General features: G+C 35.5%; 1 protein-coding gene across 1 annotated transcript in view; it reads right to left on the bottom strand.

Moving 5' to 3' along the window:
* C6H9orf85 (chromosome 6 C9orf85 homolog) overlaps positions 1-12,876 on the bottom strand; it is a 55,722-nt gene that overhangs the window by 18,286 nt on the left and 24,560 nt on the right. Inside the window, exon 2 of the mRNA XM_046664234.1 lies at positions 6,219-6,325. Within this exon, the coding sequence (XP_046520190.1) occupies positions 6,219-6,325 (107 nt within the window). The remainder of the gene's footprint in view (positions 1-6,218; positions 6,326-12,876) is intronic.

Below are 12,876 nucleotides of genomic sequence, written 5' to 3' on the forward strand. Positions count from 1 at the left end.
CATCCCACATACAAAATAGAGGAAGACTGCCACAGATGTTAGCTCAGCGACAATCTTCCTCAAGAAAAAAGAAGGAGATTGGCAACAGACATTAGCTCAGGGCCAATCTTCCTCCTCCCCCAAAATAATAATAAAGTGGTTAGCAAATGTTGACAAGGATATGGAGAAATTGGAACCCTTGTGCTCTGTTGGTGTGATGGTAAAATGGTGCATTCACTATGGAAAACAGTATGGAGGTTCGTCAAAAAATTACAAATAGAACTACAATATGATCCAGGAAACCCACTCCTGGGTATAAACGCAAAAGAATTGAAAGCAGAATCTCAAAGAGATATTTTAACAACAATGTTCATAGCAGTACTCACAATAGCCAAGAGGTGGAAGCAACCTAAATGTCCATCAACAGATGAGTGCATAAACAAAATTTGGTATATATACATAATGGAATATTATTCAGCCTTAAAAAGGAAGGAATTTCTGTCACAAGCTACAACATGGATGAGCCTTAAGGACATTATGCTAAGTGAAATAAGCCAGTAAAAAAAAAAGACAAATACTGTATGATTCCATTTACATGAGGTATTTAAAATAGTCAAATTCATAGCAACAGAAAGTAGGACGGTGGTTACCAAGGCCTCAGCAGAGAGGGAAAGAGGGGTTTAATGGGTGTAGAGTTTCACACTTACAAGATAAAAAGGTTCTGGAGATCTGTTGCACAACAATTTGAATATACTTAACACTATTGAACCATACACTTAAAAATGGTTAAGACGAAAAATTTTGTTATGTTTTTACCACCACCACAAAAATAAATATACAGATAACTCAGAGAAGAACGGGTTTGGATTATAAAAGATTATCTTGAAGGTCCTGGTTTGGCTAATTTGGTTAGAAAAAAGCTTTGTGGTAAAGAGGGCGCAAGCATATGTTTAGAGAGGCAAGCCATAGGGTGGCCTGACCAGTTTAGCAACATCTCATCCTCTTTGATCTCATTTTCACCCAAATAAGTACTACTTTTTGTTTTCTCCCACAGTTTAGAGGACCACCCCAACCCCCACATCCCGACATACCATAGTAGACATATAAAAGCAGAACTTCTCTGGGAACAAAGCTCCACAGAGTGTCCTGCTGCTGGAGACTCAACTCTTACCCACTGGAGCTATTGAAACATTTATGTGAATAAGCCATTTTTAAAACACTAGTTTATTCAAACTCTGGACCAACAGAGGTATTTGAGTAGAGGAAAGAGAGAGGAAAACATTTATTTAATGTAATGAAGTATGAAGAGATCAGGCCTGCACTGGAGAAGTCAGTGGGAATAAAAATTAAGAGGAAATAAATTTTAAAATTATCAATTAGGAAGTGCTAACTACCTGGATGAGAGGACCAGGGGCAGTGACTTTGTTTAATGGAAGCAAACAGTGTTTTAGGCATAAAGCACCCAAATGTCACAAAACTGTTAAGCCAGACATCCCTAGGGCAATGCTGGTTCCAAGGCATGTTATATGAGCTCTTCCCCTCTTCACTTGAAATATATTTAGGATGAAATCTACTTTCAATCAACACTTTTCTTGCAGTGTTTAAGGGCCGGGTTCCCTTCTCCCCATTCCAGGCAGTTCTGTTTTGACCTGCCATACTCAATGGACTCCTGGGTAAGCTTTTGTTTCACTTGAGAATTCTGCAGCTGAAAAGTTTGAAAACCACTGAACTAAGATACATATGTAGTTTCAGTGGCTTGACCCTGTGAGTATCCATCAGTTTTGCACACAGCAGGGTTTCTCAACCAAGACATTATTGACATGTGGAGCTGGACATGTCTTTGTTGTGGGGGTTGTCCTGGCATTGTAGCAGCATCGCTGGCCTCGACCCACTATACGCCAGTAGCATCCCTCCCGGATCCTCTAGTTATCACAATCAAATGTCTCCAAACATTGTCAAGTGTTCCCTGGCGGCAGCAGTGGGGGGGGGGGGGGGGGGGGGGGGGGGTTGGGGTTGGTGGGTGCTAAAATCCTCCCCTCCCCGTGAAGAAGTGCTCATACAGAGGACTTACAGGTCCAGTTCTAAGCTAAGACCCCAATCTGTGTTCTGTTGCTGTTTCATAACAGGTTCTCTTTTCTCCTCTACTACTATGGCAATATTAAACATGAGCTAACACTGTACTATTGGTGATTTTTTTTTTATGGGTAGGAAGAGAAGAGAAGCAGGCTAGAGATTCTAACACAAACATGGGTATTTGCTTACCACACTTCTAAATTAATGGGAGAAAAAGTTTGCTTTGTTACTTGAAACACACAGCATAAGAAGTTTCTAGGTACCAGCTTAGGCTTCAGACCTGAACACAAAATTTATTTGTCCAAATACACGTATTTAAAAAAAAAAAAAATAAGCAGGTGACATGTGTCTTATCCCCTTCCCTCTCATAGCCATCATCCCAGCGCCTTCTAGCAAATCAACAGTTTTTCAACTCTTCTGTTTTCCAACTCAAGTTAGGACATCTATTCTTTTCTAAAAAGTCTCTGGGGATGGTCTGGGTTGTTTTCAGTATCTGGGAGAAACTGTCATAAAGAACATGCTTATAAAAATCCTGCAGCATGTCATCTCGCTGAAAAAAGAAAAAGAAACTGAAATATTTTCTGCCAAGTATAAACAGTACGATTTTGGCTCCCCATGGTAAAATGGATAAGTTTGAAGAGTTTAGATGTCAAACTCTTTTTCTTGTACCTAATGTTTGGTATCACATCCCATGGACAATGGAAATTTGCTAATTGCGTGTGGGTTTTGGTAATTTACAAGCAAAACAAATGGGAGAAAAGGCTTTAATTTTCCCAATATTCAGAATATTACTTCATTCCAAAAGAAATGCCACCTATAAGCAGCCTCCTTCTCCTCCTATATTTGATGTTCTGTTGAACTTTTCCTTATGTACATCATTTGGTTATGTTGGGGATCAGAACTGGCCACCCCAACATCTGTCTCTTTGGCTTGATTATTTTTAAGGACAAAAAACTCTGAGAGAAACTTTGACCTTCCCCCACCTGCCTAAAAGAAATTTAAGATAAAAGCTCTGTCCCCAAGACAGGCCATCACCATAGAGAACTCTGGGTATCTGTAGACTGGGAGCATCTTTGCTAAGCCCTTCTTACCAAGGTTCTATCTACCAAACATTTGCTTTTCCATTTCCATGTGAATTGCCTCCCTCCCCTTTGACACCCCAAACCACTACCCGCAACATCCTCCTTTGCTTTTAGCTGAAGACGATATTTAAGGTGGCAGCTTGGGCCGTCCTGAGTCACCCAGTTTTCCTGGTTTTCTCCCATGTATACATGTTATAAAGTTTTGTTTGATTTTCTCCTGTTATTCTGTTCTCATGTCAATTTAATTCATAGACCAGCCAGAAGGACCTAGAGGGTAGAGGATTTGTCTTCCTCCCCTACAGTTACATAATTTGTGGCAAGAGATAGCTAGAGAAGTGAAACAATATTCAACGTTTTAGCCAATGGCAATATTCAGGGTGTCAAAAAATGAATCTTTACACAAAAAACACATCTAGTGTCAAAGTCAACTTCTTATACAAATCCTAACAAGGACAAATTTAATTTATAAACAATTAGCTTGAACAAAACATTTAAAATTTCAAAGCAAATTATGCTACCATGAGCATCTTTCATCAGTGAATTTATATCCCTTACAATGTTAGTCAAGTCTTAATATGCAGAGAAACCAAGGTGGATATAGGTGAGTTATACTTTCTACAACATTCTCAATCCTGGATTGGAGTTTGAAAGCTAGGCTTTCCAAAATGCCGCGTGTGCCATGTGTTCAGGGTAATCTGAAGTTCATGATGTTCTATGCCAGGCAGGTGACCTCCTAAATAACATGTTCAGACCTTGTTTTGACTAGTGTTTCTTCGTCTCTCATGAGCTATCCATTAGTTTTGCATTACTTTAGGCTTTAATGTCTTATTTGTATTTTGGTGTTTGTACAATATTAAACTTCCTTTATTTTGCATTCTTCATGAGCTATTCTGAGGCTAACCTCATCTGCCTCAGGGTAATGTGGAACAGCAGCTCTTGAGGTCACTTTAGCCCTCATCTCCTTGACCCAACTGAGGTCTCTTGAAGGATTCTGGGTCATTGTACTGCCTGGGTAGTGTCAAGATCACCATGAGCTTCCCTGACTCCGAGGACTTCAATGACTCCAAGACAGGATAGATTTGCTGACCTTTAGGTCCATGTGTCCACATCCAACCATTGTTAAAGGTCGTTGTGTTATAAGTTTTCCAGAAGTAAATATAAGATTTGCTACTAATACTGTTTCCTTTTTCTTTTGTTTTTAAAGGAGTCTTTGTTTCCTTCTGAAGAAAATATTTGTTCTTCTAGGATTTAAAGTACGCAGATTCTTCTGGAGCCACACAAATATTAAGACCGTAAGCAATATGCAAAAAGAGGGAAAATCCAAGAGCTGTTTAAAATAAACAATTTCAGAAATTCTACAGCAAATCCTAGCATCTAGAAAATTTATAATAATTGGTATGATCTCTTACACAGTGGCACATTCATAATGAAGTTAAACATACAGGAGGCAGAACATATTAAAGATAGATTAAAATGCAAATAATGGATTAAGGCAGGAATGTTTTTAAATGATTTTCTTTGTTATAACACTATCTATTAAAACTCTATGGCTAAATAATAAATATTTATTCCCTATACTTCAAATTCTTTTAGGAAATAATGCTACCAAGAGAAAAATGGAGATTGGTGATAAAATCTCAAAATACCTTTATAGAAAGACTTTTTGAAAATTTTCAGAAAGCTATAAATCTTATATTAAGCCTACTAACTAAAACTGCATGACTTATAACACAACCAGCATCTAATTTCTCTGGCAGACAACACAGCTAATTCATTCGTGGAAATCTAGCATTGGATAGTACAAATAGTTGCCAAATTTCCCTTCTGGTAATTTAGGCCAGTGAGCATAAAACTCATCAGATTTGTTTAAAAGTGTTTTCTTTTGGGAGGAAATGCTAGAGAACATGAAGAAAAGACTGAAAAATAGGAGAGAAAAACAAGTTTATTTAAAAAGACTAACTATACGTATAATAAATACTAAGAATTCTGCTCTGAAAGAGTTATACAGGAAAACAATCTAAACAGCTGAAGTTAGTCTATCCTTCCTTGAGGCTTTTACCTTTCAGTATTAGAAAGAAAGATCCTAAGCAAAATAAGTCACCCAAACTAAAACATTCAAAATTGTTAAATATTCTCAAGAAGATAAATTATCCTACAGCTTGAGCTATAGATTCACAAAAAGGCTGACATAATTTTTCAATAAAAATAAACAGCAAAGGTTATATCATATTTATTATTTAGACTGACCTTCCAAACTTTAAGTAAAATTTGCTTCCATAAAGGAAGAGGGAATCTATTTAAGGAAGCTGCCTCTACTGAATAAAAGGGAAATAAAGTAACAATGAACAAATCCATTCTAAATAGCTACTCTATAGACTACCAAATTAAAACTCGTAAGGTAAAAATACTATTGCATATATTAATGCTAATATTTATATTTAAAATTATCACCCTTCTCTTTGAGGCAGCAATTACCCTCCAATATGGTCCTTACTTAGCTAAGCCAAAGGATGCAAGAGAGCAACATCAGGATGTACATAAGGCTAATAAAACAGAATCCCAGAATCACAGAAGAAGGGTGAGGACAGACGGATGAGAAACAAAGTCCAGTATCTTTTCATGTAGACCCAAATCTTCGAAGCAGTAAAATTATAAGTTATCCATCTAGTAATTTATTTATGATCCTCAATCTAAGCCATTTCAGTAATCTTCATGGGTTGATTTAAAAGGTCAGATCCTCTTATGATCTCTTTGGTAAAGATGATCCATAGTAAACATAATCTCATCTGAATTTTGCAAAACAAACTTTCTCCTCTCTGCCCTAACCTACTTTTTAAGATTCTATAAAAATGGTCTATTATTTATTTATGGAAAAATGGGGCAGAGAATGATGAGTCTACTTTTTCCATAGATTTGCCTTCACAAGCAAGGATTCAGCATGTAAGATGAAATTCTACATAGAAAAATGGAATTTTTTCTCTATTTACTTTAATATTTATTCAGATACAATTTTGAAAATCAAGAATGAAATAATAAACTATGATACAGATATTACTGGTAAGGTAATTAAGAAACTTAACTCACCATTTTTTAGGCTTTGACAATGGTTTGTATTTGCTGTATTTCACACGCCATTCTAGAACTTCTTTGCACCGTTGACATACTCCATCATGAAGTTTTGCATTAATTTTCTTAAAGACAAACAGAAAAACAAATTGAGAATTTCACCTGTGAGCCAGCACTGCAAACCCCATGAAAAAGGTACATGAGAAATGTGTTTTAAAAAGAGTAACCTAACTTTAACCTGTGTAACATTTTATGATATACTATGTATTTTTATGTATATCACTCAATTTGGTTCTTTACAAAGGCAAAGATTCTTTACTGGGTGTAGCTCAGAATTATTTAGGAAACTGTTTAACCTCCTGGCAGTATTTTGAGAAAGCCCTTCTCATTGACGCTGACATGTATGTACCTAGGTTAAAACTCACACTGTACAGTTAAGATATGAGCATTTTACTGTATGTAAGCTATATATCAATAAAAACTAAATTCATTTACAAAACCAAATCCACATTTTAAGACTACTGTTTCAACATTCAAATCTTACCACTGAGAAATGAGAAATTAGATCGTCCTGAACTGCCATTCTGTAGGGGAGAGCAGAGACTATGAAATTTGAGAAAGGAGTGCCAGGGAGAAGCAGGTGGAAGCAAGAAGGCATTTAATTACTCAGTTTAATCCTTTGTATTCTTATGTAAAAACAAAACAATGTTTTAGAAAAGTTACCCTACTAATCTGGTTTCTTCAAAATAGAAAATAAATATGTGCATGTGAATATCTGTGGTGGAAAGGCCTTATAAAAGAAAAAAACCCCACATTTTTATTATAATTTTCTTCTCAAAATGTATTGGAGAATAAGGAGGATGGGAAATTGCTAAACATGTCATGTGTTCTCCACAATAGTTTTCTATTTTATAACATATTCATTTGATTCAGAACCTCGATGATATGTTTCCACTGGGTACTCTGGGAACTCTCTAACTCTGGCTGTGGAAGCCTGGTCTTTGCCTACTGTTGGAACAAAGGGTAGAGGACATTTTGAACTTTCTTTGCTTTCTTTGTTTCCTTTTTTAATTTCTCAAGAGGCAAAAGAAAAGCATCACGAAAGATGCAGATTCTTTGAAGGTTATTTGATATTGAGTTAAAAGCTCAATATTTAGAGATCATCTGAAAGAAAACAAAACTTTTGAAGAGTGCTTGACATTCTTTAAAGTTCTAAACAAGAAGGTAAAATAATTTGACAAAACATTTATTTAGAGAGAAAATATTTCAAGGGTATTTTCAAAAACCATAAATTAAGCTGTGAATACATTACGTTTGAATTTAACTCTGTGGTGGAAAACATATTCTGTTACTTATGAATTGTGTGTGGGTATTCCTTTCTTCCTGATCTAGATGGAGAGTCCCTGGGAAAATAAATCCTGTGTGCCACTACATTCCCGCCTTCCTGTGGCCTGCTAACTGTTGCCAGAAAAAAGGAAATCTGTGCCTGATACTCTGTGCCAAATTCCTCTTCTTATCAACCTTGGTACTTAGTTATCGCGTATAGGGCTTGTAAGAAATACCCAGAACTAAAGCTCACATTTCATCATTTGTTCTCACTGCTCTCTGTTACCTAGCATATCTTAGTAAAAGCATTACTTATATTTTCCTAACTCTAACAACGAGAACAAGCAAATGACTTTAACTATGATTATAATATGAATGTGATATAAACTTTCTAATTAGAATATTCTTAGAATGCAGAACATTTCATTATCTGCAATTTTATTATATATAACACGCTCTGCTTGTTAACGAGGAAGCATTATTTGGTTTCTTGTTTGCTTCTGTATCTAATTTCTGACCAGTTCATCTTGATTAACAAAGCTGCACATAGTTTGGAAACTGGTTTCTTTAGGGTGGATCGACAGTAGAACAAAACAGGTCTTTGTGGGAACTTGTCCTGTGAGTGATGTGTGAAGCAGTATAAATGGAGATGTTGTACAGAATTCACATGACTAACAGGCACTACTGCAAAATTCAACTTGATTTTCATGTGTTAGGAAATGAATGAGAGTAAGAAGGAGAATGAATAGTACTTTCACTTAAAAATAGTTGCAGAAAGAAAGAAAATTGTGTATCTTGTTTTACTGTATTTTGACAAACTAGCAAAGTGAATTCCAGAGATGTGAGCAATGAAAGCTAAACCCTAGTCCTAGGACTCATTCCACCTGGCGCTAAGGAGATGGCAATCTTGCCTTATTCACACCTATGTTACAACTAATTAATTAATGTTAATTAATGTTAATTAATTTTAGCATGTCCCTCATGGTAGAAGATCGTAGGTTATTAAGGTTAAGATTTAAGCACGTCCAAATATAAGATCAAAACAATTTCATAAGTACAAAAGTCTTTAAAGATCATTTAGTTTAACAAGCTACTTTCCAGATCTTTAAAGGAAAAAAAAATCTTCAAGGGAAGATTCCACTGAACTTAGGATCCTTAGCTAAAGAGGAAAACCTTTTTTATCAAGTGAATATTTTTTTTAAATCAGAATAAATTTAAGTTGTATCAAGACACTCCTACTTTATACATAAAGTCTTAAAAACGTCTTAGACATCATTAATTCACACAACTATTTTATCGTAAATGTGGTTATCCCTGCTTTAAACATTCTGTTATCAGACAATGCATCTTTGGTAATATAATACAGCAATCCCAAAAAAGAAATTGAGTGAGGACTTCAACTCCCAAGAAGGTAGGAAGAGCAAACTGTAAATATAACATCCGTATCTACATGCTGATGCTGAAAACTATTTTATAAAAGGTAAAGTATCATTTAACAGAAGGAAGATACTACTGTGGGGGAAAAGGAATTTGAATATCATTCAAGAGCAACTAATATAATCTTTCATTAGGATTTTTTTTAATATCATAATTCTGTCAGAAATGCTACAGGTGAAATAATGGCATATTTTACTTCCCTTTATCTACTGAAAAAAAAATTAAAAAACGAAATTCTCAAGGAAAATGCCACTTCTAACCACTGCTGAAAATCCATTTCCACGTTCCATTTGCTTGTTCTTTCCTCTACATTAGCCCTCCCTCCAGTAAGGTATTTGACACTCATATAGTTACAATGTTACTCCAGAAAATAGGATTTTTATATCTTATTTAATTATATTTAAAAGTATTTATGTTTTAATTTTCTTGTAACATTCCCTTATTCTAATTTGGTTAGAGGATAAAGGATCTCTGGATTTGGGAGCAAATACTTGCAAGACTAATAATAATAATGTGAAAATCTGTTTTTTAGGTTGTGACTTTCAAATCATAAACTGTATTATTTTAAATACTTTTAATATGACTAGAACATTGTTGGCATAAGGTATCTTACAAAATAAATACAACCGAAAAATAGATGAAGGAATCAGGTTGAGGGAAAAATGCGAGTAGGCAGGAAAAATTACGCAGCAGTCAGGAGCAAGCTGGGACGTCACCTGCTAGAGCTGGGCCACAAGTGAGATCTGAGCTTTCCAGCAGCCAGCAAAACATAAGCCCTGCTCCCCTCCCTGACTCAATGTCTGTAATATGCCAAAAATCCAGTTTCTCAGAAGCAGCACAACTATTCTTGTTCTTGAAACCCACAGTTTCATCTTTCCCAGAAAGGACACTATAGATACAGTAAGCAATGCTCTCAAAATATCCTTACAACACAAAGCATTTCACAGAGCTGTTTTTGATACCGGTTCTCAAAGTAGGCCAGAGTTAAATAATGCCAAAACACAGTATGGTAAAAAGGTTTTTCTCGGGGTGCAATGTAGGTACAGATGCCTGATATTCATAGGATCTATAAGAATGCACTGTATATCATAAGACCATCTTCAATAAATACTATTTCTCTCAACAAAGTTCTAAAAACATTCACCTCTATTATAAAAAATTTCAAACATGTAGAAAAAAGTTAAAACAATAATACTAACGATTAGCCATAGACATACTATCTAGAGACAACCGTTAACATTTTACCTATTTGCTTATGTGTGTGGACACTTAAAATTAAGTTGCAGACATCAAGACACTTCACCTCTAATCATCTATATCCTAGAAATACTTTCTCCTGCTCCTCCACAATATCTTTACCACACCTCAGAAAAATGAAAAATAACTCCCTAATGTCACTGAATGTTGTCAGTCTATATTGAAATTTCCTCAGCTGCTCCCAAAATGTTTTTTAGAGCTGTTCCCCCCAAATCAGGATCAAATCAGTATTCAAGTACTGTTTGTTATCTCTCTTTTCATCTAGAAGGGTCTCCGTATTTTATCCTCTATTAAACTGATGTTCTTGACAATACCAGGTAAGTTGTCTTAGAGAATATCCCACATGCTATATTTGTCTGACTGTTTTCTCATGGTGTAATTTAACCCATTGCTTTATCTCCTATATTTCCTGTAAAGTGGCATTTAGGTTTAAAGCCTTGATTAGATCCAGGTTTAATATTTTTGGATAAGAATAGTTCATATGTGCTGTTGCTGCATACTTCATATTACTCCAAGTCAGGAGGCACATAATATCCACTAGCTCATACGTCCACTAGTTAATAATGTCCCCTGGGCACATAATGTACACTAGTCCACATAATGTACACTAGTTCTCCCCTGGTTGGCAATGCAAAATTTGATCACTTGGTTAAGGTGGTGACTACCCAGATCTCGTCAAATTATAATGATTAGCAATAATTTATGGGGATCATGTCAATATACTATTATACCATAACAACATTTCACTTCATGATTTTAGCATCCATTCAAGATCCTTTGTCTGAATCAATCATTTTAAATGCTAACTCTATCATTCTTTCTACATTACTCAAATTTTAATAAAAAGTTGCCAGCTAAAGACAGTTTTGAAGTATAATATACATATGGTAATATTCAACCATTTTAGGTGTATAATTCTATGAAAATGACAAGCAAAATATAAAACATTTTTATCACTACAAAAAGTTCCCTTTGCTCCTTTGTTGTCAATCTCCTCAACCACCCCTCTGTCAACACTGATTTTTTAATGTGCTGCTATAGTTTTGCCTTTTCCAGAACGTCACATAAATGGAATGACAAAGTATACAGCAATTTGAGGAGCTCATTCCTTTATTGGTGAATGGTATTCCATTGCCTGGATGTACTATAGTGTTTATTCATTCACCATTTGAAGGACATTCTGAGTTGTTTCTAGTTTCAAGTGCTAATCAATATTTGCATACAAGTTTTTGTGTGGACAGGTTTTTATTTCTCTTGATTTAGTATCTAAGAATGGTATTGTTGGGTTGTATGCTAATTTTGTGCTTAATTTAATAAGAATCTAACAGTTTTTCAAAGTGGTTGTACCATTTTGTGTTCCCACAAGCCATGTATGAAGATCCAGTTTTCCCACAGCCCTCCTAATGCTTAAAATTGTAAATATGTTTTTATTTTAGCCATTTGAATAGGGGTGTAGTGTTATCTCATTATGGTTTTAATATGCATCTCCCTAATAACTAATAATGTTGAACATGTGTTTACTTGCCACTGTATATTTTCTTCGGTGAAGTGTCTGCTCAAATCTTTTGCTTACTTTTTTATTGGGTTGTTTGTGTTCTTATTATTGAGATGTGCGAGTTCTGTATATATTCTGGCTACCAGGTCTTTATCGACACATGCCTTACAAATATATTCTCCTAATCTGTGCTTTTATTTTCATTATCTTAACAGTGTTTTTGTAAGAGAATACCTTTTTAACTTCAATGAAGAACAATTTGTCAATTTTTTTTTTTATAGATCACGCTTTTTGTATCAAATCTAAGAAGTCTTTGAAGAATCATAAAGATTTTCACTTATGTTTTCTGGAAGTTCAGTAATTTTAGGTTTTATATTTAGTCTATGATCCATTTTGAGATAATTTTTGTACATGGTACAAAATATGGGTAGAGGTTCTTTTTTTTTTTTTTTTTTGCTGAGGAAGATTCACCCTGATGTAACACCTGTTGCCAATCTTCCTATATTTTGTATGGGGGTCATTGCCACAGCATGGCCACCAACAAATGGTATAGGTCTGTGCCTGGGAATCAAACCTGGGCTGCCAAAGCAGAGTGCACCGAACTTAACCACTAGGCCACAGGGCCAGCCCCAAGGTTCTTTTTTATTATATATGGATGTTCAAGTTCCAGCACCACTGAAGTGCTTTTGTATCTTTGTTAAAAATTAAGTCTGTGATGGGGCTGGCCTCATGGCTGAGAGGTTGACATCGCATGCTCCGCTTCGGCGGCCCACAGTTTCACCAGTTCAGATCCTGGGTGTAGATATGGTACCACTTGTCAAGCCACGTTGAGGTGGCATCCCACATAGCTCAACTAGAAGAACCTACACCTAGAATATACAGCTGTGTACTTGGGGGCTTTGGGGAGAGGAAGAAGAAGAAGAAAACAAATTTAAGTATGTGAAGGTCCATTTTCTGGACTCAATATTCTATCACATTAACCTGTGTCTACTCTTTCACCAGTCCTACCCTGTCTTGATTACTCCCGCTTTATCTAAGTCTTGAAATCAATACTGTGCATCCTCCAACTTTGTTCTTTTCAAAATTGTTTCAGCTATTCTAATTCCTTTGCTTTTCCATATACATTGTGGAATCAGCTTGTTGATTCCAACAAAAAAGCTT

This window comes from Equus quagga, chromosome 6, assembly GCF_021613505.1.
Source record: "Equus quagga isolate Etosha38 chromosome 6, UCLA_HA_Equagga_1.0, whole genome shotgun sequence".
Classification (NCBI taxonomy): domain Eukaryota; kingdom Metazoa; phylum Chordata; class Mammalia; order Perissodactyla; family Equidae; genus Equus; species Equus quagga.